The 27,632-nt window shown below is 51.2% G+C and overlaps 1 protein-coding gene across 1 annotated transcript in view; it reads left to right on the top strand.

Annotated features, from left to right (window-relative positions):
- The window catches only part of PIK3C2A (phosphatidylinositol-4-phosphate 3-kinase catalytic subunit type 2 alpha), a 553,726-nt gene that overhangs the window by 247,979 nt on the left and 278,115 nt on the right, over window positions 1-27,632 (top strand). Inside the window, exon 9 of the mRNA XM_086954142.1 lies at window positions 12,478-12,634. Coding sequence (XP_086810268.1) covers window positions 12,478-12,634 — 157 coding nt within the window. The remainder of the gene's footprint in view (window positions 1-12,477; window positions 12,635-27,632) is intronic.

Here is a 27,632-nt window from a genome sequence, read left to right as displayed (position 1 = left end):
GTAGAGCTATGAAAACATTTCCATGGAATGCTGCTGCTGCGGTACTTCAAAAGGTGAGGAATCCACAGGCAGATACAGTCTCCACCAAAAAAAGCATTACTGAAGGTAAGTAACTTGTTTTTTCAATTTCTGCTGAAATCTGGCTACGGGCTATACCACTGAATCATTCCCCCACGCAATTGAAAGGAGACACCTCACAGGACCTTTCATTATCTGGACCATTTTGCACAACCACTATACTTCAAGCCCTGAAGAAGTCTCAGTTAAGGGACAAAACATATTGGCTTCAGGAAATGTGTTTTAAAAAGCAGGAATAAATAAGTACTGGAAATTTTGATGGGAAATCGAGAAGGAGTCTGTGCACTACATAATAATTTTCTGTTACTGTGATTTTTATATATTGATTTGAATTCATGGTGGGTGCTGATCACCTTTTGCAATTACTTCGTGGGAGGTACCATTGTGTCCATTGATTGTATGTGTGAATTACCCCAGCTTCTATTCTGTGTACTCCTGCAACTGGGTTTGAAGTAGGATATTTCGGAGGCAGTCACCGTCTGGAGTAACACTGTCCTAAGTGGCCTTGTTGTCACTAGAGATATTACAATTGACTTTTTATAGCATCTTTCCCTATTGTGTTTCACCTGTATGTTTGTTTGTTGTTTGCCTATATAGTTATGTGGAGTAACACTGAACATCTGAAAGAAACACATAGTGATAGATTCCTTACCTTAGAATTACCCCTAGGGGTCAGACTGGATCCAGAAAGTTTTCGTCAGCAGTAACCCTGTGCGTCGGTAGGTGGCGTTGTGCGTCTCCGCGTCCGTCATTGGGGTCGTGGTCGCCGAGATGACATCATGGGTACTACTTAGACGATGCCCACGCACACTGACGTCTGTTATTTCTTTTTCCGCGCCAGCAAGCGCAGATCCGGGAAGAGTAGGTACCCCCAGTCATTTTTTGACTGACTTTTTGAGGCATTTTGTCTCTTTTCTCATTGAGAATTTGACTCCTGGTGCAGTTAGGATGCCCGGTTTTAAGTCCTGCGAGGACTGGCATCGCATGATATCGGTGACTGATCCGCACCAAGTGTGTCTTTTCTCCCTGGGGCGCTACCACGATCCCAAATCGTGCCCCAACTGCCGGGCATGGCGCTGAAGTCTTTGCGGGAGCTGTCCCGAAAGCTGCTGGAGGCCTGGCAGTCAGCTCTGCGTCGTTCGAGGTCCCGATCCCGTGGGAGGTCGAGGGACTGTGCACGGAGTCGTCATCATTGATCCTCGAGATCCAAGTCTTTGCACTAAGGGTCACTAAGGCGAAGCACAAGAAGTTGAAGAAACGTCATCGTTCTCCTACTTCCCCTCGCCGGTCAAGTGACGCGGCTGAGGGTGCAGGTGGTGCCTCCCCCGCAGCTCCGGCGGAGCCTGTGGTGTCGCCGCCGGCCTACCCGCCCTTTAGGGGTCCGTCTGTGACTCTGACCCAGATACAGGTGTTCCTGTCGGCCATGGCTCTCCTCCTTGGGCTGTTGGGTCCCGCTGGTGCGCCTACGGGCCTGTGGTCCTAACTGGGGGTCTTCGCGTTCCATCGCCGGCGGCTACAGCCCCGGCTTCGGCCCAACGTTGCAGGACCCCCGTGGATCCAGGCCTGGATCCCGGTCGACCTCATAACACCTCCACCGAAGTCGATCCCACAGGCACCACTTTGGACGTTGCCCCTGGTTTCAGCCCCAAAGGGGACGAGGCATCGGACAATGTGGTTCTCGCCGTTGCTCGTGGATTTCTATCCCCATGTCCCTACCTCTTATTTTAGGCCTGTGAAACGACCTGAGGTGGAAGGGGAGGACTGAGAGGAGTCTGAGGACTCTCTTGCAGCTGATGGCGAGGATGACCAGGTCTGGGCAGAGGAGTTGGGGGAAATCAGTGGTCTGGCTACCTCACCAGACCTTGGCATGCTGTCTCCTTCTACCGTGGCTATGAAGGAGGGCGCTAGTTATGCTGTGGTGTTGCATAGGGTGGCCGAGGCACTACACCTCGTGCTCCCTACTGTGGCCAGCAGGACTAACTTTCTGGCAGAAGTGCTTCAGCCAGCAGCTACTTCTGCGGAGAAGCTGTTCCCCTTCTACAAAGCACTTTCTGACGTTTTTTTGGGCACCTGTGGATAGGAACGTGGCCCACGTCCTCGCCTGGCTCCGGGTGACCCCATTTTCCTCTCCCAACACCCCACCCTGAGAGCTTGGTTGTCTAGGCTTCTGCTTCCCCGACCGCCTTCCCTTCCGCACCTCAGGATAGGGAATCCAAGAAACTGGATCAGTTCGCAATGAAGATTTTTTCTAACGCCTGTTCTGCGGTCCGTGAACACCGCATGCCTCTTGGGCCGTTATTCCCACTCTCTGTGGGATACAGTGACACCAGTGCTGCCTCAGTGTCCGGAGGAGGCCCGGAACACTCTCTCCCAGGCTGTTGCAGAGGGGAGAGACGCAAATAAGTTCATGATTCGTTGTGGACTAGACACCGTCGACTCACTGGGCAGATCGATTGCAACGACGGTGGCAGTTCGACGGCACGCCTGGTTGAGGACAACTGGATTTTTGGGGGATGTGAAAAACACACTTATGGACATGCCTTTTGATGGCCGTCGCCTCTTCTGTGACAAAACAGACAGTGCGTTGAAGTGGTTTAAGGACTCCCGGGCTAGGGCGAAGTCCTTGGGGCTGTCTGCAGTCCTCCCTCCTCCGCCTTCTGCTTTTCACTTCGTGGCACCGAAAGGGGCGCCTCGCAGTGTTTGCAACAGAGCCACAAAACTGTGTAGTCAAAATCTCAGCTTGCCACGGACGCAGATTTCACTGTGGCAGACCAAGGGGCTGGTCAGTCCACCTCCACCCGGGCCACCTCTGCCTCCAAACCTTCCTAGTCCAAACTTTCAGGCCCATCAATTGCCAGTGGGCGGCAGGCTTTGCTGGCGCACCATCACATTGGACAGGTGGGTTTTAGAGATAGTCCGGAGGGGCTACTCTTACCTTTCTAGACTACCCCTCCAGCCATTCCACCTCGGTACCACTGCATGTTGGGGATCACTTGGTGTTTCTTTAGCAGGAAGTTGCGGCCCTCTTGGCTAAGGGGGCCATCAAGCACGTCCCGACGCCAGAAGTAGGTCACGCTTGCTATTCCCACTACTTTTTTGCGTCCTATCTAGACCTCCGGAACGTCAATCGTTTCCTCCACAAAGACAAGTTCAAGATGCTCACCCTGGCTCAGGTCTTGTTTGCTCTTCATCCACAAGACTGGATGGTAGCGCTGGACTTGCAGGCTGCTTATATTCACATCGCAGTCCTGTGGGCCCACCTGTGTTATCTGCGGTTCACGGTAGACCACAAGCATTTTCAGTTTACTGTGCTCCCTTTTTGCCTTAACTGCGCCCCTCAGGTGTTCACGAAAGTGGTGGCCGCAGCTCATCTGCGCAGATCAGGGGTTCAGTCTTCCCCTATCTCGACAACTGGTTGTTGAAGGCGGGCTCGCCCAAGACAGTCGTCTCCCACCTCCAGATTACGACCGACCTCCTGCATTTGCTGTGGTTTTTCATCAACGTGCTGAAGTTGCACCTGGTTCCCTCTCAAAAGCTCCTCTTTTTAGGGGCGGTTCTGGACATGGCGCAGTTTCGGGTCTATCCTCCTGAACAGCGAGTCCGGGATATTTGGGCTCTGATTCCGATCTTTCAGCCCTTGTCCCGGGTTTCGGTCAGAGTGACTCTAAGGCTGCTGGGTTTCATGGCCTCCTGTATCCTGCTGATCGATCATGTCAGATGGCATATGCGGGCTCTGCAGTGGGGCCTGAAGTTACAGTGGGCGCAACATCAGGGGAACCTGTCCAATCACGCCCAGATCTCGGGGGCACTGCTCAACAGTTGCAGTGGTGGCTCATTAACCGGCATTGGGTCAACGGCAGATCCCTTTCCCTTCCCCAAACGGAGTTTCCAGTGGTGACGGATGCGTCCCTCCTGGGATGGGGCGGCCACGTGGGAGAGGGGGAGATCAGAGGCCTCTGGTCTCCGGCAGAGTCCAAACTCCATATCAACCTTCTGGTGTTTCGGGTGATCCAGTTTGCACTGAAGTCATTCCTTCCCTCTGTCAAGCGTAGAGTAGTGCAGGTGTTCACAGACAATACCACCGCTAAGTGGTACTGCAACAAACATGACAGGTGGGGTTGTGGACCCTATGTCAGGAGGCTCTGGGTCTCTGGACATGGCGGGAACATCAGGGCGTTTTCCTGGTGGTTCAACACCTAGCAGGTTCTCTGAACTCCAGTGCGGAACAACTCAGCCTCAGGTGCATGATGGATCACGAATGACGTCTTCACTCGAAGGTGGTGCAAGTTCTCTTTCAGCAGTGTGGAGAGCCTTGGTTAGATCAATTCGCCACCGAAGAGAACGTGCACTCTCATCAGTTCTCCGCGTTGGCATTTTCAAGGCGGCACTGGCACAGCGACGCTTTTCGCCGCGAGTGGAGTTGCGGTCTGTTGTACGCCTTTCCGCAAATACCACTTCTGCCTATACCACTTCTGCTGAAGAAGATCAGCCGCAACCGGGCACAAGTCATCCTTGTGGCCCCGGACTGGGCTCGAAGAGTATGGTATCCCGAGCTACACCGTATGAGCATCGATCCTCTGATCAGACTGCCTCTTCGGGAGGATCTTCTGTCGTAGCAGCAGGGGCGGTCCTCCACCAGAACCTGTCCAGTCTCCACCAGTTTCTTTGGCCGTTCTGTTTGCCGCGACTTTTTGGTGTGATCTTGGTTCGCAGACCCACCACCAGGGTTGGTATTTCTGGGGTATCTATTCTAAGGTAAGGAATCTATCACTATGTGTTTCTTTCTGATGAACACGTTACTTTCCTTCGGTAACGATATATCTATAAGAAACATTATTATTGATAGTTCTGCGAACCGATTACTAGGGGTAAGGTCATCCCTTTCAGGACCCTAGTTTCAATGCACCAGTGGTCTGTTTCTTGCATGACTCTGCGTTACTTTCGCAGAAAGTCGTGTACAGAACTGATGTCAGCGCGCTTGGGAGGCATCTAAGTAGGGCGCACAACGTCATCTCTGCGACCACGACGCCAACGACGGACGCGGAGCCACGCGATGCCACCTACGATGCGTAGGGCTACAGTGGACAAAAACTTTCCGGATCCAGTCTGGCGCTGGTGGGTAATTCTAAGGTAAGGAATCTACCACTGCTAATGTTTCTTACAGATATATCGTTACTGAAGGTAAGTAACTTTTTCTTATGGTTTATGGTGCTCTATACTTACTGACATGCTGCAACAGTCAAATAAAAAGTTTTTAAAAATATGTCGAAGGTGGCATGTCTACATTTTAAATGTATGTGATACCTGGCACATACGTAAAAAAAAAGTATACCACTTGCTGATAGAACCTTCTAAATGCGGATTCATTGCCTTAAAATAATCTCCAAGTGTCAGACTGGATCAGAAAAATCTTTGGCAATACCTCTGTGCACCAATAGGAAGCATCGATCTGCTCAACGCTGGCATTGTCCTTGTCAGAAGTGATGCTTCGGTGCTCTGTTTGTAAAGTTTTGTCGACCTTTTTTTGAACATTTGCTCCCAGTGTGATTCGGGGCATGTTCCGTCCAAAACCTACAGGTTTTAAACCTTGTGAGGCCTATTACCGACAAATGTCGGTGTTGCATCCTCACTTGATTGTATCTGGTGCAAGGGGTTGGGCCACAACCCCAAAGTCTGCTCTGAGTGCAAGTCAATGCTCTCCAAGGCAATATGTGAGCAGTCTTTGAAGCTCCTGCATCATGGCAAAAGTCCTGTTCCCGATTCAGATCTTAGTGCTGTTCTCAGGTATGCTGTTCTCAGGTATGCTAATCTTCTTGCTCCAAGGCATCGTCTTTGAAGTCGGATAAGTCTTAGAAACACAAAAAGAATTTGTCCATTTGTTCTTCAGCTTCCCTCTTCTCAGTTGAATGAGTTCTACGACGCCACCGACTCACTCTGCATGCCTTTGGGCCTCACTGTGCTGAGAGATGCCCCTACTGAGTTGCCACCAGCAGATCTGCCCCTGACACTAGTCAGGCCACAGGTTCCGTCCCAGTATCAGGATTCATGCCGCCATGATGCCATCTTCTATCCTGGCTCCTTCCCACCTGTTGCCATTCGGACGCCACTGGCACCGCTCTACAACAAGCTCACCTTAGACTCCGAGTCGGTGCTCTTCATCATCTATGCCTGCTCCTTCCAGGCAAAACCAACCCCTGGACTTACTGCCTCTAGATTGGCCCTTCCTTTGTGAAGGAGAGGAGGAAGAAGGGTTTGGTCCCCTGAAAGAGGACCTTGTACCTGCAGACAACTAGTATGAGGAGTTAGATGACATCAGTGTTTTGTATACTTCTACAGATTCTGGCATGTTTTCATCTCTGGGAACTGTTTCTGAGAAGGGGTCATCTTTTGCCACCGTGAAGCACAGGGCAGAGGATGTCCTTGACCTCCAACTGCTAGCTTGTAGTCAAGACCAGCATCTTGACAGAGGAGTTTCACCCCGGAGTGGGTTTGGCTTATCTGTTGGTCTCCTTTAATGAAGCCCTCTGACGTTCTCTTGAGAGCCTGGGCCAATCCTTGCACAGGGGCTTCTGTGCACCAGATGATTGAACGATGCCATCGTCCCTGCCCAGGAGACCTAGCCATCCTCTCCCATTACCTCATCCCCTGAGAGCCTGATTTTTCAGGCCTCAATGGCCAAGTTCAACCCAAATGTGTTCCCTTTCCGTTATACCGGACCAGATATCCAAGAAGCTGGGCACCTTTGGACAGTACATTTTCTGTTCCACCAGCCTAGTCTTGTGGGCGGTGAACATTGCATGCCTCTTGGCCCAATATTATCTTGTGTTGTGAGACTCAGTTGTGCAGCTGCTTTCCATGCTTCCAGAGGAGGACTGAGTTGTCTTCAACCAAGCCTTAGTGGATGGTTGGGATGCAATGAACTTCACAATACGGTGTGGACTGGATACCACAGACTCCATAGGCAGAGCCATGGCTTCTACGGTGGCACTGCATCGGCTGCCTGGTTGCGATCCATTGGGTTCTCAGGAGATGTCTAAGTGTTCTTGATCGACATTCCAGGTTACTGCCAGATCTCTAAGCTTTGACCATCTGCCCGGTCCCAACCAGAATCCTTTCAACCCAGTCATGGCTGTGGTCCGGACAGGGATAGGCGTCCGCAATATCACACATACCTGCCATTCCAGGAGCCTGCTCAGTCCTTTCATGGGCAGGTTATTGGTACCCAATGAGGATGCAGCAGCCAGTCCCAGTGTGCTGTCCAGTTCCCACCCCTACAGCTGCTGCAGTCTCTATGCCTCTTTAGTGCACCCTCCATCCTATTGGCGGCAGGATCAGGCACTGCCTGCCTCAATGGTCTGCCATTACCTCCATTAAGTGGATGCTTCAGAGTGTGTGGAATGGGTATGTCCACCTATTAGTGGGGACCCCTCCCTATTTGCCACCTTTCAAAGAACAGCAGACCATCTCTTTTTGCATTGTCAGGATGGGCAGGGCCTTCTTGCCAAAGGGGCCATTGAGATGGGCGCCTGCACAAAAAGTAGGTTGTGATTGCTATTCCCACTATTTTCTGGTTCTGAAAAAGGACTGGGGACTTTATCCTATACTAGATGCGCACCCTCTCACCGCCTGTCTTCGGAGAGAGAAATTCATAATGCTACCCCGGACTAAGGTCTTGTCTTCCCTGGACCCTGGAGACTGGATGGTAGCGTTGGATTTGCGGGACACTTATTTTCACATGCAAGCCCACAGGCATTATCTGCAGTTAACTGTGGGCCACAAGCATTTTCAGTTCGCTGTGCTCCCCTTCGGCCTCACCAGTGCACCCCTTGCGTTCACAAAAGTGATGGCATGTTTGCAGCACATCATCATAGGTCCGGGTTACCAATCTTCCGCCTACCTTAATGCCCATGCAGTCATCACGCACCTCCAGACTACTGCAGACTTTTTGTTTGCACTTGTTAGAGTTCACTATCAACATGCCAAAGTCACCCCTGGCGGCTTCTCAGATGCTCCCTTTCATTGGAGCCATTCTGGATACAGTGCAGTCCCAAGTCAATCCTCCGTAGTGAGGAGTCCAGGATGTTAAGGCTAGGATCCAGAAGTTTCAGCCTCAGTCCTGCATTTCGGTGAGACTGACTCTGAGGCAAATGACACAGGATCTGAGAGGCAAAATAACGGCAAAATCGCCAAACATAAGCAGATGAAACGAAAGGTTTGTATTTATCAATTATATCCTTTATTTCATATTCCTTGAAGAACTGTGAATACAGCCAACGCGTTACACCCGTATCTGGGCTTCTACAGGGCATTCAAGAAGACAAACTCCTCGGTCTTATGGCTGTTCCCAGTGCGTTATCTTTATAGAGCCCTTTAAGCTGTATGGTTAAGATTTCTTCATCACACCGGAGTTAAAGTTGTAAACACTAAGAGTCTTCAGTGAGGAGCTGTGCGACCCGCTTCCCAATCGAATCCCATGCTACACTGTCCCCGGACACCGTTCAAATTTAACAGTTGCTGATTACAGCTCTTCACTACTAATGTGTGTTCAGAGAAGCCTAGTCACTCAGCTCCTCACTGAACATCCGACTGGTGGGTCCTGCAAATTGTTGAGCATGGCCATGCCCTCCTATTTCTTTCTGACCTCCACTTCTTCAACCATATCAAAGCAACTTTCGGAAGACCACTTATTTATTTTCATGCAGGAAGTTCAGGCTCTTTTGGTGAAAGAAGACATAAAGAGCTTCCCTGTCTCAGAATCTAGATGTTTCTTCCTCTGTATCCTAATGCTGAAAAAAGGCATAGGCCTTCATCCTATTTTAGATCTCTGGCCTCCTTATTTTCTTACAACAGAAGGACACATTCAGGTTGCTCATGCTGATCCAGGCTCTATCTGCCTTAATTTTAGGAGACTGGATTGTGGCTTTGTATCTGCATGAAGCCTATTTCCAGGTGCCCATCCTACAGATGCTACTCTTGCGGTTCAAGGTTAGCCAGGAGCCTATTTAATTTGCCACGCTCTTCTTTAGTCTCACTGGTGCCCCTCGGGTGTTTCCGGAAGTGATGGCGGTGGTTAAAGAATACCTTTTGGAGGTTGGTTTACCAATCTTCCCCTAACTCAGTGCCTGACTTTTGAGGACTAACTCCACTTCCAGATGACCTCATTGGCGTTGACTATCAACTTGCCGTAGCCACACCTGACTCCTTTGCAGAGACTCCTTGTTAGTGAAACCATCCTGGATAGTGTTTTATTGGTCTCTCCGTCCGGATGAGCGAGTCCAGTACATTTGGGCTGTGTTCCCAATGGCTCGGCCTCAGTTCTAGGTCTCCTTGAGGGTGGGTCTGAGGCTTGGCCTCCTGCATGTCAGTTGTGCGGGATACGATGCAGAGGCTCAGTGGTGTGAATGGACCTAGAACCTAGTGAACTTTTCAAATTTCATCCAGGTTTCGGAGGACACTGCAAAAGATCTGCTGTGATGGCTGTTCAACCACAATAGGACTAGTGGCAGATCACTCTTCCGAACCTCACCCAGTGCTGACAGTGGTGACTGAATCACACAACTGCTGGGTTGGGTAGGCCATGTGAGAGGAGTGATGATCAGAGGACCTGATCTCCAGCAGATAACCATCGCCACATTAGCCTGTTCGAATAAAAAGCCATTCGCCTCTCATTGAAAGCCTTCCTACTGTCCATCAATGGGATCGTGATGCAGGTCTTTACAGACCACACAAGCATCATGTGGTATTGGAACAAACAGGGCGGTGTGGGGTTCTCATTCCTGTATCATTAGGCCCTGTGCCTCTGGAATTGGCACGGCATTTCCCTGATCGTACACCACCGGTGGGATCTTTGTCATTGGTAGGGTGGACAAACTCTGTTGCGATGCCTAGCAGACCATGAATGACTAATACGCCTGGAGGTGGCTCAGGGCATCTTCCAGCAGTGGCTCAACCTCTTTGTCATTGCCAAGAATGTGGAATTTCAGCACCCACTTACTGAGACGCAGTCTGCCTACAGTTTAGAACAGGATTCCTCTATCTTCTGACGCTTCCTCTCCTGCACTGATTTTGATGACGATCAGTAACGACTGTGGCAAAGCCTTCCTTCGTGGCCCCATAATTGGCCAGGAGAATGTTGTTTCTGGACCTTCTGGGCGTGAGTATCTTCCGTCAGAGCAGCAGGGCAGGGGTAGTACACTAGGGTCTGCACATTCTACAGTTCCTTGGCTAGACTGAGAAGTGGTAGTTGACTGCATTCAATCTCCCTCCCGAAGTTGTAGATGTCCTCCTTGCTGCCAGGCATGTTTGGAAAGAGTCCACTTATGCATGTTACTGTCGTAGTGTGGTGCCTTTAATACGGACCCATTGCAGGAAAAAATATCAGATGTATTATACTGTTGCAGGCCAAACTGTCAGATGCATTGTTGTTTGTTTGTCTTTGGTCTAGGAAGGACTTGCAGTGGGGACTGTTAAAGGTTTTGTCTGCCTTTCCAGCCTTTTCTTTTAATTTACCGGACAAGCTGTCCTTATTTATATCACCTGTTGTGGGACAATTGCATAAAAGCATTCTGAACACGTTTCCTATTAAACCCTTCATAATGCCACAGTGGGATCTTAATTTGATCCTCACTTTTATTGTGTGTACCATTTTTAAGCTGATGCACAGCAGCCCTCTTCGCCTCCTGACTCTGGACACTGCCTTTCTCATTGTGATAACTGCAACACCCTCCACAACCACCTTCGTTCAGGATAAACTGGTGCTGAGGACTAGAGTGGCCATTCTACCAAAGTTTGTAATTGACTTTATTGTTGAATAGTCAAAAGAGGAGGCAAGACTTTGTTTGGACCCCGTAAGCGTACTGAGTATTTGCATTGATCGCACTAAAAACCAGAGGGTAGACAATCAGCTCTTTGGGACAGAGACAATGGCTCTCTGGAGGTGAAGAAAGGCCAAGCAGTGCAGAAAATAAGTTTAGGAGAAATTCAGGACAAGTGGGGTATTGCTTAATTTGTTGCAAAAAATCCAATTAGGTGGTTGCTTGGAAAAAGTTTTTATCTGATATGACTCTTAGTCCACTTTTCAGTTTTAAGATCGAGAAAGGTGACAGCCAACACGTGTTTCGCCCTCTACATGGACATCCAGCCCGGGGCGTCCTCAGGCATGCCCATGGAACTGAAGGACTTGCGCAAGGCAGTAAGCCGCTTCAACCAGCACGGACTAACGAGTGTGCTGTACGGGACCATTTAAAGCCTTGAATATACATATAACGCCCTGAGGAAGCCCTGGGCCGGATGGCCATGTAGGGGGTGAAACACGTGTTGCAGGTCACCTTTCTCGATCTTAACACTGAAAGCTCGACTAAGAGTCATATCAGATAAAAACTTTTTCCAAGCAACCGTCTAATTGGATTGTTTACAACAAATTAAGACAATATCTACTTGTCCTGACTTCCTCCTAAACTTTGTTTCTAATAGGAAGGGGGTCTCCCATTGTAAACACGGTTAGTACGGGATTGGGACCTACAACCCCCTCTTTTCCTAAATAGTGCAAAAAATAACATAGTCTAGGTGGATAGTCTGCTGCATTATGATCTGCTTTGCGGCAGCCGAGAAGCAACCTCCTGGTGTGCTGAGTGCCCAATCCATGAGGGCTACCACTGTGTTGGCATATGGAGTTGCCTGTCCTGGATATTTGGCAGGCAGCAACGTCGGCATCAGTGCACACAATCACAAGCACCGCTGCCTCGACAGCTAGCTCAGACAGGAGGGGCTTTTCGGCCATTCGGTCCTGCAAAACTTTTTGATCTGAGCCCTTGTACAGGCCAACCAGCTGAGGATGGTATCTATTCTAAAGGTGATGAATCTGTGATTAAAAGTATACATCAGATGAAAGAGTTACTCCCCTTCGGTAATGCTCTTTCTGGTGGTAATCTAATTCTACTACTTTGCCTGAGAGTACTTTCACACAACCCACCTGTGCGAACAGTCTGGCGTTTTGTGATGCGGTATGGGCTAGGATTGTACCAAGATAGTTTGCATTATCTCCACTGGCAGCATTTAGAAGTTGACTGTATTGGACATCACTCAGTTTTCCATGCATGATGGTTAGTGGTGATTAGCTCATGAGGTTATGTAAACTGTAATCATTACAGTAGGACAGAGTACTGCATTAACATTCTCACAATATAGAAAGTGTATGTTTAATAAAGACTTAAGTTGTGAAGGTATAGTGCTCGGAGGTGGCACTCGAAGTATATTTTATTATGTTTTAATAAGAATATAGTTACTGCTTTAATAAAAATGATTTATAAATAGTTTTATGGAATGCATCGAAAGCTTATATGTTAACTGTCATTATACTCCAATCTAATGCCTTGACTGGTTTTGTTTTCTTTGCAACAGGGATCGTGCTCCTTTTGTGCTAACTTCAGACATGGCATATGTCATAAATGGTGGTGAAAAACCAACAAGTCGCTTCCAGTTGTTTGTGGACCTCTGTTGCCAGGCTTACAATTTGATCAGGAAACACACAAACCTATTTCTTAATCTGCTTTCCTTGGTAATGTGTATTATTTTTTTCTTCATTTTATCTCACTTGCATAGATTTATGAAAGCCATTCATACAGCATAATGTATTCCTTTTTAATCCTATTTTATTGTGATAATCCTGTTTATAATGGCATACAAATTATAGAACAATGTTTCTTTTTTCTTTGCCAATCATTTAAAAATATTTTAGTAATCTTTTAGAAGAATTATTCAATCTATTATTTATAAAAAAAGATACTTTTTCACATTTCAAGGATATGGCCTTCATGTCTTCCATATAAATCTTTAAAAGTAATGATTCAAGTGTTTCTTCTAAAGCAGTACCCATAATCCACACTAATAAGAAGTACAATCTATTTGTATGTCCCTAGCATAGCTTGATAGTAAATCAGAAAACAAACATACCTAGTGGATTGTTATTATGTATAATTATGCAATTCCCAAAGTTGGATGATTTAACTCAATACAACTCTGCATGCCCTTGATTTAACACAAGTTAATCAAGGGCATGTTCACATACAGAAATAGTTGAATGACGTGCCATCTCAGGATATTTGCTTGATGAAGAAAATTGCTACCTTCTTTGTTTGCAACAGTAGCACCAAATCTGCATCTCAGAAATTCAACCTTCACCTTTTATACTTTCGCATGTATGTAGTCATATTATGTGTCACTTGTTAACCTGCTTCTTTGATAACAAACAAAATACCTCTTTTTTTTTTTTTTGCTGTATGCATATACCTTCACAAGTATAATGTTCTAGTTATGTTTTTAAAAAAAGCTGTTGGCATGTTCCTGACTGGTAACTTCAAAGAGCTTTTGGGAGACATATGTGAATGTGGATAAGAGAAGATATTTATTTTTTATTAAGTAGCAGATCTATAAGAAAGGTCCAAAGAGAGATAAGTGCACGGATGGAGTAATAGTTGTCAGAAAATGTGATTAACGTTAGCCTTGAATCCTTATTATATTCTGTCGGGGTGTGGCTAAGGCGTGGTAAATATTTAATTTTTCCATGGAATAATTAAGGTAATTGGAGAGAATGGTTGCAACAGCACGCAAACATGCAGGAATATTCATTTGGTTAACTTGTTATGTTATGAAATGCATTATGTTGAGTACAATGCTCTAGCTACAAAAGTCAAAGATTTTTTTAACCTTCTTTTCAGCAAAAGTAATATAAGCTGTGTTTGTAAGTTATGTATTGGAGTCCTAAAATTATTTGTATTAAGCTTAGAATGTAAGGTGGTGCAAAGAGAAAGGACATCCTCTTAAGAGTATGTGGTTTCACATGTCAATATACATCTACTTATCTTGTCCTAATAAGACGTAGTACATTAATCTAATCTCTTGTGTCACAAATGTAATTTTATCATAACTTTTCAAACCAATTGGCAAACATTCAGTAGTCTTGTTTGTATGAAAGGTAATCACACCTTTACAGCTTCCATATCCGTTAACAAGCTAGTTAAAAACAGGTGTTGTGTTAAACAAGTGCACTTGATTGCTTGAGATTTTGGAAGTGCTACCACTTGTATATAAAATCAGAAACTTTGTCAGTTTGGTCTTGGGCATTCGTTCTTCGTTTAATGCATCATACCCAGGTCAGAAAATATCTGTGATGTTCACTGAGAAAGAATCATTGCTGGTGATCTGTCTCGATAACTTTGTGAATACATTTAAAAACAATATGAAGTCCATAGTTGCACGGGGCGTGGCTACGCATGCAGCGAGACTGGCTGTGTTGTAGCAGAGCTCCAGCGTGACCCTCCAATCTGGGGGTAAATTCTCCCGTCATTTCCCCGTCTGACCGGCCGCTACTTGGGGCATGACACTGTGAGGCGGCTGCCCTGCATCGGACCGAGTTTTGAGGTCCCACATGCTCCGGAACCGCACCGGCCCTTGGGAGCCCACCTGAGCCGAGAAGGGAGCCACGAAGTCGGCGAGGCCCGCCAGGCAAGCCCAGGGACGAGGCCGGAAGTGCAGGCCGTACTGGCCGAGGACGCCCGGTGGCCGAGTAGAACAGACAACGCTGGGGAGCGCTGAACGTGGCCGACCCCCGGCGGAGACAAAAAGCGGAGACGGCCCGACCGGGACCCCCTTGGCAGCGAGAGTGAAGGACTGTAGCGGCAGACTGGGGCTGACGTCTGCCGAAACCCGGGTCACCGGGGCAGCCTCGGACATGGTGAGGGTCTTCCGTGGGAAGAGTGAGAGAGCCCCGGCGACGACGAGCAGAGCCCAGCCACCCGACGATCTGCCACCTGCCTGGGGCCACTGTTGCCGACCCTGGCGAGGACCCCCGAGAGCTCCTGCTCGCAGGACACTCCCGCGCCGCACGGCCACCAGCTGTTCCGGTGCCCTCTCCCCTCGCTGCTGCTCGCAGCCTCGCTCTGCCCTCAGCCCTGCAGGCCCGCCTCCCTCTGCGGCCTGATCTGCTGCTAGGCAACGCTCGCAGATTGTGAGCGCTCCCCCCCCCCCGTGCCGGCTCCGCCAGACACGGTAGTATTCTGCTGCCCGTTTTGTACTCCTACTGCTGTTGTGTTGTCATTCCTGTATTTTCTTGATTGTATTGTGCATTTCGCTTGGTTGTCCCCCCTGTGCCCTCCCCACCCCGCTCCCCGCTTCCCGCCGCTGTTCACGCGGCCACGCCCTCTGGACCCCGCACACCCCAGCCCACCCGCCGGACCTACGACGCCGCCACCCTCAACGCACTCAACACCGGCCGAATCCCGGGATGCTACCGAGCCACCCCGAGACGCACCCACGGACCTTTCAGCTGCCACTCCTGCAAGTTCACCTGCATCCGGACCTGCACTGCACCAGCACCCACCAAGCCGAACACCAGCAGCAACCACCTGAAGTGCATCCTGCTCAACACCCGCTCCGTCCACAGACACGCCGTCCAACTCTGGAACCTCCTCGACACCACATCTCCAGACGTTTCCTTCCTCACGGAAACATGGATGAACGCCTCCTCAGCGCCTGACATCGCCATCGCCATCCCGGAGGGCTACAAGATCACCCGGAGAGACCGCGCCAACCAGACGGGAGGAGGCATCGCCATCATCCACAGAAACACCATCCGCATCACGACCAACACCAACGACACCCTGACAACCGCCCAACACCTGCACTTCCAGATCCACACCGACCCCAAGATCACCCTCAGAGGCACCCTGATCTACCGACCCCCGGGACCACGCACACAATTCAGCGAAGACATTGCCGACTTCATCAGCCCGCACGCCCTCCCCTCCGCTGATTACATCCTCCTCGGGGACCTCAACTTCCACCTGGAGAACAACAACGACCGCAACACCACCACCCTGCTTGACAACCTCGCCAACCTCGGACTCAAGCAGCTGGTGACCACGCCCACCCACTACGCCGGACACACAATCGACCCCATCTTCTCATCCAGCAAGGACATAGTCTTCAGCCACGCCACCGGACTCACCTGGACGGACCACAGCTGCGTCCACTTCAGCTTCAGAAGGACCACTATCCACCACCACCAGCAACAGGTTGCACGAAGAAGCTGTAACAAGATCACGGCCGACCAACTCGCCACATCCCTGAGCCAGCAACCTCCCGCCAGCTCAGCGAACCCCAGCCAGGCCGCCGGCAACCTCACGCAGTGGATCAGCAACTGCGCAGACGACCTCGCCCCACTGAGGACCCCGCCCAGCAGACCCGGCAGCAAGACGTCCCCATGGTTCACCGACGAACTCAAGAGCTCCAAGAAGAACTGCTGAGCCTTAGAGAGAGCCTGGAGAAGAGACCCAACACCAGACAACATTACCACCCTCAAGCTCGCCACCCGAAAGCACCATCAACTGATCCACGCCACCAAGAAAACAGCATTCAAGGAGCGGCTGGACAACAATGCACACAACAGCAAGGAACTCTTCAACATCCTGAAAGAGCTCTCCAACCCCAACGCCGGAAGCAACGACATCACCCCATCGCAAGACCTCTGCAACTCCCTCGCCTCCTACTTCCACAACAAGATCGCTGACATACACAACAGCTTCAGCACACAAACAACGCTCCCCACGACCGCACCAACGCCCCCCACCACCACCCTCAGCGCCTGGACCCCGATCAGCACCGAAGACACCATCCGCACGATGAACTCCATCCACTCCGGATCTCCAACCGACCCCTGCCCTCACCACGTCTTCAACAAGGCCGACGCTGTCATCGCGCCCCACCTGCGGGACATCAACACCTCCTTCGACACCGCCACCTTCCCTGAGAGCTGGATGCACGCCGAACTCAGCGCTCTACTAAAGAAACCAACAGCGGACCCCACCGAACTCAAAAACTACCGCCCCATCTCGCTCCTCCCGTTTCTAGCCAAAGTCATCGAGAAGACCGTCAACAAGCAACTGGCCGCCTTCCTCGAGACGAATGGATCCCTCGACCCCTCACAGTCGGGCTCCAGGGCCAACCACAGCACCGAGACCGCCCTCATCGCTGCCACCGACGACATCCGAGCCCTGCTCGACAACGGAGAAACAGCGGCCCTCATCCTCCTAGACCTCTCCGCAGCATTCGACACTGTCTGCCATCGCACCCTAGTGCAGCGCCTCAGCGACGTCGGAATCCAGGAGAAGGCACTGGAGTGGATCATCTCCTTCCTCGCTGGAAGGACACAGAGAGTCCGCCTACCCCCTTTCAGGTCAGAGGCCACCGAAGTCATCTGCGGCGTCCTCCAGGGCTCCTCGCTCAGCCCCACCCTCTTCAATGTCTACATGAGCCCCCTTGCGGCCATCGCACGCCAGAACAACCTCAACATCATCTCCTACGCCGACGACACACAGCTGATCCTCTCCCTTACCAACGACCCCGCCACCGCTAGAGCCAACCTACACGAAGGGATGAAAGACGTAGCAGAGTGGATGATGACCAGCCGCCTGAAACTGAACTCAGACAAGACGGAAGTCCTCATCCTGGGCTCCTCACCCTCCGCCTGCGACGACTCCTGGTGGCCCCCCGCCCTGGGCACCGCACCCAAACCGACAGACCACGCGCGCAACCTGGGCTTCATCCTGGACTCCTCCTTCTCCATGACAATATAAGTCAACGCTGTCTCCTCGTCTTGTTTCAACATCCTGCGCATCCTACGTAAGATCTTCTGGTGGATCCCCACCGAGACCAGGAATACGGTCACCCAGGCCCTAGTCACCAGCCGTCTGGACTACGGTAACGCCCTCTACGCCGGAACAACCGCCAAGCTCCAGAAGAGACTCCAGCGAATCCAGAACGCCTCAGCGAGACTCATCCTCGACATCCCCAGACACAGCCACATCTCCGGACACCTGAGAGACCTGCACTGGCTCCCGGTCAACAAGAGAATCACCTTCCGGCTCCTCACCCACGCACACAAAGCCCTACACAACCAAGACCCGAGTTACCTCAACAGCCACCTCAACTTCTACGCTCCCACACGCCTTCTCCGATCGACCAGCCACGCCCTCGCCGGCCTCCCCCGCATCCGAAGAGCCACAACAGGAGGAAGGTCCTTCTCCCACCTGGCCGCCAAAACCTGGAACTCTCTCCCGACCCACCTCCGCCTGACCCAAGACCACCTCGCCTTCAGGAAGCAGCTCAAGACCTGGCTGTTCGAGCAGTAGCGGACCCCCCCTCCACAAGCGCCTTGAGACCCTCCGGGGGAGTAGTGCGCGATATAAATGTCTTTGATTGATTGATTGATAGAGCCCCCGGCCCCGCCTGAACTGGGCCAGAGGAGTGCGCGGTGAGGCGTGGGCCACCACTGGAGAGCCCCTCCGCCAACTCCGAGGGTGCGCCCTTCTCTGCACGGCGACGCTGGTGGACGTCCGGCCGCCATCAGCCTAGACAACAGGCACGGACACTGCTCGGACAAGGAGTCCCCGACCCGTGTACCCTTGGAGACCGGCGCAATACCCCACGCCGCCAGGCAGAAGCGGTGAACATCGGAGGACGCCGGGACCGGCCTGGGCCGAGGCTGCCACACCGCGGGAGCACGCACACACCAGCCATCACTGGCCGCCTAGCCGGGCGGCGCGACTCCTGGCCACACCAGACGTCATTGCAGCGGCGCACCGAGAGGGATTCACAACGGGAAACAGCGGCCCCCTAAGATACACTGGCAGAGACCGGGAGGAGGGAGACGCTTACAGGTGATGCTGCCGCCTGAGTGCCTCGCATGCTACTAGAGCACTGGGGGTGTTTGAAGAGCGCGGATGACCACCCGCAGGTACTGACCCCCTCTGAGCTCCGGTACCGCCAGCTGACCGATGCAGTGGCGGGACAGCGCAGACCGTGCAACATACGACGTTAGAGGCAGAGCTACGCAGTACATCGCACCCGGCCGAAGAACCGGGAAGTGACGCAACCACTACCAGGACACACAGACCCGTACACTGGTCGGCCCAATACAGCCACGGACGGCTCACGAAGAACACCCCCCTCTACAGGTATCATCCCTGCTTTGAAGCAGCGCCTGTGGTGCGGACGACTGGCAGAAACGCTAAACACTACACCGTCCAGGACATCCGAGCACAGGACCCTGCCCATGTCTTGAGGTGCAGGGAAGCGCACAGGAGCCGGGAGCACGTACCCGAAGGGCAAAATGGACAAGTCACATAAGCCGGCGGACGCAGACCGGGTGACGGCCAGGCTGGACTCAGTACTGGCGGCCATGGAACGACTGGAGAACTCCATCCAGTCCACCCGAACGTCCCTGGAGGCGAAGATAGACGGGGTCGCTATAGACCTGACGCATCTGAAAGCGGATCACAAAAAACTGGCTGAACGCACCACAACCCTGGAGACCACCATGACTGACTTGGAACCGCGCGTCACTCAGTCAGATAAGCAGGTAAAAGATCTGCTCAACAGAGTGGAGTTCCTAGAAGACAGAGCAGAGGATGCAGAAGGACGGGCGAGACGCAACAACATCCGAATAGTGGGTCTGCCCGAAAAATGGGAAGGGAGAGATCCGACTTCGCACGTGGAGGACTGGCTTCGCGCCCTATTGCCAGAAGGCACCCTTTCGCCCCACTTTGTGGTGGAGCGGGCGCACAGGGTCCCGACTAGACCGCTTCCAACTGGCTCTAACCCGCGCCCATTCCTCATTCGAATCCTGAACTACAGAGATCGGGACGCAGTCTTGAGAGAAACCCGCAAACTCTGCACCATACAAGTGGATAATGCGAACGTAATGTTTTTTCCGGACTACACGATTCAAGTGCAACGCCAGAGACACTCCTTCCTGATAGTGAAAAGGCGTCTACGCCCGCTAGGACTCACGTATTCCCTCCTCTTCCCAGCAAAACTGAGAGTCATAGCTGATGAGAAGACCCACTTCTTCAACACCTCGGAAGAGGTGGAAGCCTGGCTGGACAACGGGACGGACAAAAACACAAGAAGACAAGGAGACCCGCCCAGGTCGAGGAGGCGCAGGAGATCCAAAAGGAGACGCGGGAACAGATCGCCCTCACCAGCAGCGAGTAGTACACAACACAGCGCAAGCCCACCTGAGGAGGAAATACGCCGGGAGCAGCAGGAGGCCCTGCGGATGGTCACGGAACTCAGCGGCTCTCCGTCCCAACGCTCCCCGCCTGTCACCAGCCCCAGGATATCACCGAGCGACGATGAGGCGATCTATCGACTACCGGACTCAGAAATCTCAGGTGATCTACCTGTAATCACGCCACAAACATCGGACCTGTTCGGCTGACGGAGTGTAGCACCCTGGCACTCTTCCCGCCTTGCTCCACTCTCCCTCCCATTCCTTGCCCTCACACCTGCCGACCAGTGGGAACGGAGCACCGGAGAGGGGCGGCCAGGAGGCACCGACTGCATGGGACGGAGGCGGTGAGTCAGCACCTCCCTGCGGGGACGCACACCTGAGACGCTGCAAGTAGACACTGAGACACATATAATGTCACCTGCCGCCGAACAAACGGCCCGGAGAGCCTACTCCCCCCCCTGGGCCATGATGCGGCGGGGGTCCCTCCAGATGGGCGGGGCCTCCAATACACACTGAGAACTGATGGCAATGGTGCTGCATGACTTTACGGTCGCACTGCGCTGCCGACGGTGTGGCCCACTTGATGGCCGCCCAGAACTATATACTTCCCCCCATGAGAGGTTGTACACGCATTCATGCTCTGCTGGAAGTCATTATCCCATTCGCCTTGCGTGCTAGACAGCAACCCCCCAGACTGGAACGTTAGTTGTCTCAGTAGAGTGTTTGGACGGCTGCCCGTTTGGCAGCCGACCCTATGGTATTTCCCCCAGTTTATGTTCACCCTTCTCCCTCCTTTTGCAAAGTGCTGCATCCACAGTTTAGTGGCGAACTTACTGAACTTTTTATGGTGTCCCACAGGTATGCGTGGATATGTTATGGAGTTGGGTGGTGGTGGGCTTCGGGGGTGGGGGGCCAGATGGGGGCCAACCTGATCTATAATGATGGCTGAGGTTAAAATCTGTACTTGGAATGTACGAGGTATACACACACCATCGCGTAGGTATATGATATACTCATACTTGAAGAGACACAAGGTACAAATGGCACTCCTGCAGGAGACACACCTGACAACGCTTGAAGTACACACACTACGTACTACTACTGTACGCGACTGGGTTCTCCGCCTACGCCAGGGGTGTATTAATATGGGTGAGACCAGGAATACCGTTTGACATTGACGACTCACACATAGACGGGGAGGGGAGACTGGTGGCGGTCAAGGGGCGCCTGGATGGGCGCCTGTTAGTACTGGCGTCGCTTTACGCCCCCAACACGGACCAGCAGGGTTTTCTTGAGACAGTGTCTACGGCCCTATCACACTGGCATGGGATCCCTTGGATACTGGGGGGGGGGACTATAACTGCGTGCTGGACGTCACACTAGACCGTTCCTTCCTGCCCTTACCCAATGCTCTGGTAGTGGGCGCCATGAAAGCCCTCATAGCTTGGGCTGACCAATGGAACTTGCAGGACGTGTGGCGGCACCGAAAACCAACCACCAGGACGTACTCGTACTACTCAGGAGCTCGTGCCCTACACACCCGATTAGACAGACACATGCTCACTGACGACTTACTCCTGTTGGTAAAGGAGGCACACTACATGGGCAGGACACATTCCGACCACAAAACACACATGCTGACAGTCTCATGGGCAAACGCTCATCCCCCTATCCCCACCTGGAGACTGCAGCCGGATCTCCTGCTAGACGCACCATTCCGGGACTCACTGTTTACACATATAGCGCATTACTTCGAAGAGAACGCTGGCTCTGCCACCACCCCACAAATAGAATGGGATGCATTTAAAGTGGTCATACGGGGACAGTGTCTGGGCACGCAGGTCAACCTTAAACGGCGTGTTGAGAAAGACCTTCAGAGGGTTGAAACTGAGTTAATACGGCATGAACAGGAATCGGTTAGAGGTGACGGCAATGAGTTACAATCTGCGCAAGCGAGCCACGAAAAATTGCTGGAGAGGCTTAGATGCTTGAATTATGCGGCCCACGCGGCACGCACCCACGATAGGGGGGACAAGCCAGGTAAATTGCTATCGTGGCTCATTAACAGGGAGGAAAAGACAAAAACCGGTCACAAGAGTATTGGGCGCCGATGGGATGCTCTTACACACTCAATTGGAGATCCACGACGCGTTCACTGCCCATTATGACACATTGTATCGCTCTTACCTGCCCATCCCCGCCCCGGACACGGAGGGATACCTCCGCCAGATCCCGTTACCGGCACTCCGCGATGCCCAACGCACAGACCTACTAGTGCCCATTACCTCAGAGGAACTCCGGGAGGTCATAGCAGCGCTGTCCAATGGTAAGTCCCCTGGCCCTGATGGACTCCCAGCGGAGTTCTATAAGGCGTATCCGGACCTCCTGATCCCCGAACTCATTAAAGTGTATGAGGCAGCGCTCGACGACTCCTCCCTACCACCCTCTCTGAATGAAGCCACCCTGGTCTCCCTCTTAAAACCGGGAAAAGGCGGGACGCTACTGGGCTCATATAGGCCACTCGCCCTCCTAAACACCGACTATAAAATATTAGCATCCACGCTAGCACGGAGACTAGCCCAGTACACACCCACCCTGGTCCACACAGACCAGAACGGTTTTGTACCCACGCGCAGCACATCGCTCAATATCCGTCGGCTGTTTAGGGTGCAGGAATACGCGAGGGGGCCTTGGCCACAGTCGGGTTGCCTTGCTCTAGATCTGGAAAAGGCATTTTATTCGGTAGAGTGGCCGTATCTCAGGGCGGTAATGCAGAAATTTGATCTGGGAGATGCTTATTTGGATATGGTCGGCCTCCTATACCAAACACCTAGCGTTCGGGTCCGGACTGGGGGCCTCCCATCGGACAATATACGAGTCAGACGGGGCACATGACAGGGTTGCCCATTGTCGCCTCTGCTCTTTTCATTGGCGATGGAACCACTGGCGGGCTGCTGAGGGGACAAGGTGCAGAATGGGGCATCCCGTTGATAGACGGCACGCACGCGGTCTCGCTGTACGCTGACGACCTGCTCCTCTACATTAGGGACCTCACGCAGATACCGCCAAGGCTCGCGGACACCCTACGTGAATTCACAGCCCACTCAGGATTGAGAGTCAACTGGGGGAAATCTGGGGTCTACCCCTTTCACCCCGACATGCAGGAATGTGCGATGCAATTAGGAGGTACAACGCTGACCTGGTACGCGGGCACCTTTAAATACCTCGGTATTCATATATACCAGTCTCCGACGGACATACTGGAAGGCAACCTGATCAGGGCTATATCCTCCCTGCGAGCCCAGATAACTTTCTGGAGCACGCTCCCGCTGAATGTCCCGGCTAGAATCACCTTGACGAAAATGATAGTTTTGCCGAGACTCCTTTATTATTACTCGAACATACCGGTGTACGTCCCCGCCCGGATATTTAAAGACCTGGAGACCATGGTACGAGCACTCATATGGAACACAGGGAGACCCAGAGTGGCCCTGAAGAAACTTTACGCCCGACGTCCTCGGGGGGATTAGCGGTCCCCAATCAAGAACTTTACTACCTCGCGGCGCAACTTCAATGGGTGGTGGCGTGGCTTGCAGGAAGAAACCTAAACGACACAGCCTCGGCGACCCCGGCCCTGACCCATGCGGGGGCTCTCGCAATGTTCCGCCCCCTAAATGATGCGGCTCGCGGAGTGCAACTACACCTTGCGGTGGCACTTAAATGCTAGAAACGAGCACTAAAACTAACAAAGGGGATTACACCCTACGCCCCAGCACTCCCACTGGAAGGTATGCCCAGGCCTGGGGGAGTAGTTACTGCGACACAATTACACAGCTGGGAACGCGCAGGAATAGAATCACTGGCGGACCTGTATACCGACGGCACCCTAGTCCAGTTCGAGAGACTGGCAGAGGACTCTGGTCTACCGGCAGGACAATTCTTGCTCCACGCCTCCATGGTCCGTGTACTCACGAAACACTGGGGGGATATGTTGGAGGAACCTCAGACACACTTGTTGATCCAATACCTGCACATCATGGGGAGCGGGTCTCACGTGATACACTGGCTGACACAGGCGTTAAAATCCCACGCCACATACACACTCCAGCCCTTGAGAGACAGGTGGACGTCACAGAGGGAGGGTCTGGACGGATAACGAATGGGAGAGAATCCTGGAAAGCCAACGCCACATACCCCGCAACTCGAGATTCAAAATAATACAATTCTACATTATACACAGGGCATATCTGTCCCCGGACAAGATCAATTGTTACTTCGCGCTGGATACCTCCAGCTGCCCACGATGCGCGCTACTGAATGCAGACCTCCTGCACATGCTGTGGGCGTGCCCCGGACTACAAACGTACTGGCAAGATGTCACCACACTCTTGACAAAAGGGACAGACATAGAATTGCGACACGATTGGGATGCCTGCGTGCTGGGCCTGTTCAAAAGAACAAAACACAACAAGGCTCATACCAGGTTCTGGGATCTGGGACTGATAACCGCCAAACGACTCATAACACGACACTGGAAAGACGCAAACCCACCACTGACGAAGCACTGGTGTGCCTCTCTCAACTATTGGGCGACGGCAGAGGGTACAGTTTTACGCAGGAAGGAAACTGTGGGACGGAGAGCCATTCCAATAGCCCAGATCTGGGACGACATCCTACGGGCATTCAACAGGGCCTGCCATGACCGAGGGATGACGTAGGCTGGGCGAAAGCCCTCCCCCCACCCCCCTAGCGATGCGCAGATGTACGATTGGGGAGAGTAATACACGGCAACAACACGAAGTCGGAGCCACACATATATAGGCTTGAGCCACCAACCATATAGTCCCTCCCTCCCCCCCCTGCTTCTCACCCCCCCCTCTCTCTTTATCCCCCCCCAATGCTCCCCCCCCCCCCCCCCCCCCCTTGTTGGGAAGGACTGACCACACGACCGGCACACACGGAGCGACACCGCCCCAAAGCCAGAAGCCTCCGCAACTCGCCTATAACAGTTGGCCCACACATGCACAGCATCCCCACCCCGCATTGACACGCTACCTGATCGCGGACCTAGGACAACAGGAGCCACACTGCAGCACCCCCTTCCCTCCCTTGAATTAAGGTTCACTTCATCCCCAATTTCTCTTCCATTTCCTACCTCGGTTCGGAGGTTGTTTTTCTTTTACAGACTGTCACCCCCCAGTTGACTATGCTGCACTTTCACACCTGACAAGCAAGCACATGAACATAAACTACATAACGACCCACGCCGCAGCCCTCTACCGCATCGCGACAAATGGCCAAGATGCACTCAGCATCGATGGCATCCACACACTACGCTCAGTGACAGATCTGGTCGGAGAGACCCACCCTTGGGAAACGATGCATTACAACACCGAGCGGAGGGTTGTGGGTGACACAGGGAGAATCGACCAGAGGCACACCTAGTCGGACAAGATGGGCCAGACACTCTGGTGGGATGGATAACGCAAAATACATTGTTGTGTAATGTAAGAATGTTATTTAATACAGACGCCGGGACTATTCCCACTGCAGGTGACTGCATAGCTCACTGATGATTGTACTTATTGGGATTCCGGCCGTAGTCTACGTTATCACGGACATTGTACGAGTTGACCAACTCTCGGTTTCCCTACTATACCATGCGTACAGAAATGTAATTGTATGTCAATTGTTTCAATAAAACATATTTAAAAAAAAAAAAAAAAATGAAGTCCATAGTTGCACAGTTAGATACATTATGTGCAAATTTGCCCAGGAATCGGTGTCCCTTCAAATTCAGGCATAGATCCTAACGTATATGCTGATATAGATTGCAAAAAATGCCAAACCTACGTCCAGTATTTTACAGGTCTCACAATGCAAAGCGAAGTCGTGTGGCTGTATTTCTGAGAAACTTGTTTGATGAAAACCAAATGATGCATTTCACCAGAAAAGCCACTTGTCAACCTGGAAGCATGGTGGTAGAGTTGTGGTTGTTTAACCCTGGTGTGGAACCACAAGATATGAATGCCTTACAAACATTGATTTCATTGTGAATTAATTTCAGTTTCTCTGGATTCTAAAGAATAAATGTGAGACCATCTACCAACAGCTAAAGCTTAGCCAAATGTGGGTCATTCACAGGGAAGTGAAACAAAACATTTCCGTAAGTTTACAACTCAGTGACTTAGAAAGAAAAAAATCAGTATTTTGTAATGGCTCAGCAAAGTCCAGACTTCAAACTCACTAAAATGCTGGAGCAGTATCTAAAATGTCTGTGCACAAATGAATGACTTTCAACATCACCATCTTAAGACTTTTCAATTAAAGAAGTGGACCAGCATTCCTGGCAGGCGAAGTCTTCACATTAATAGCTTTGAAAGTGGTTCCAAGCATTAGTGAACCACATGTTGCACTTTTTTGTGCAAGTCTGATGTTTGACAAAAGCAGTGAAACTCATCCTTTAGGTAGCGGTCATCTTAATATAAACATTTGAAGAACAGGTACTTGTAAAAGAGACCCTATATTAGCCTTGATATATTAGCAAAGGCCTTCACTGACTTAAGTGGGGATAATGAGGAACAGCTTCCTTCTGAATCAGTTGGTATGATTATTTCCACAGGATACCAAAATGACTTCTTCAAAGTGTATTATATCTTTAATTGTCATAGGGCTTGTTCTTTCTAGGGCTTCTCGATTTTGTATCCGGAAGAGGTGTCATCTACTCGAATTGCAACTTACAAGTGACCCTGTGGACTGTCAACCTATACACTCACTGATTAACCTTTAGTACCTCACTTAAATCTAGGAACTCACCAAGGCCAGTTTCACAACCAATTGTATCCAACAATTCACATCTTCCTATCCTGTCAATTGCAGATGGTATGGGAAAAGGTGATGATACTGGATTAACCACTGCATTAAATACACCTAGTGTTTTTCTGGACTTGATTGTGCTTCCTCATTAGTCATGAATTGCTTAGTTTACCCCTCACACGCAGACTCCATTCAAAAACTGCACTACCAAGCTGGTTGATTACTTTGTGCTAGTCGTTTTGTGTCCCCGTCTCTTTGGCACTTAGCTGTAAACAGTATATTGGAATGCCACCTATTTCAGACCTCCATCCAAGGATCTGTCTTTTTAGATGACCAGGTTGCAGTGGCTAACCGATGATAACAGTTGAATTCCAAAGTCAACATTCGTATTTGTTATGTAGAATGTTCAAATCAACCCTTCACATTACATTAAGTATATTAGGTGTTCTCTAGAAAATCATTATCTTGGAAGGTGTTTCAGGTTACATTTTAGAATATTAAATGTCACAAATTGCTCCCGTTAAAGAAGCTATTCAACTACCCAGGCATGTTTCATGTCCTCACTAGTTATTGTCTGTGTGTGTCAGTTTGCGGAATGAGGCATGTAACCCCAAGGATCACATACTTTGTTACACAGCTCTATCAAACATGGCCCCTTTCTACAAGCAGT

The sequence above is a fragment of the Lissotriton vulgaris genome, chromosome 2_1 (genome assembly GCF_964263255.1).
Source record: "Lissotriton vulgaris chromosome 2_1, aLisVul1.2, whole genome shotgun sequence".
NCBI lineage: Eukaryota > Metazoa > Chordata > Amphibia > Caudata > Salamandridae > Lissotriton > Lissotriton vulgaris.
This window is presented reverse-complemented; position numbering and strand designations above follow the sequence as displayed.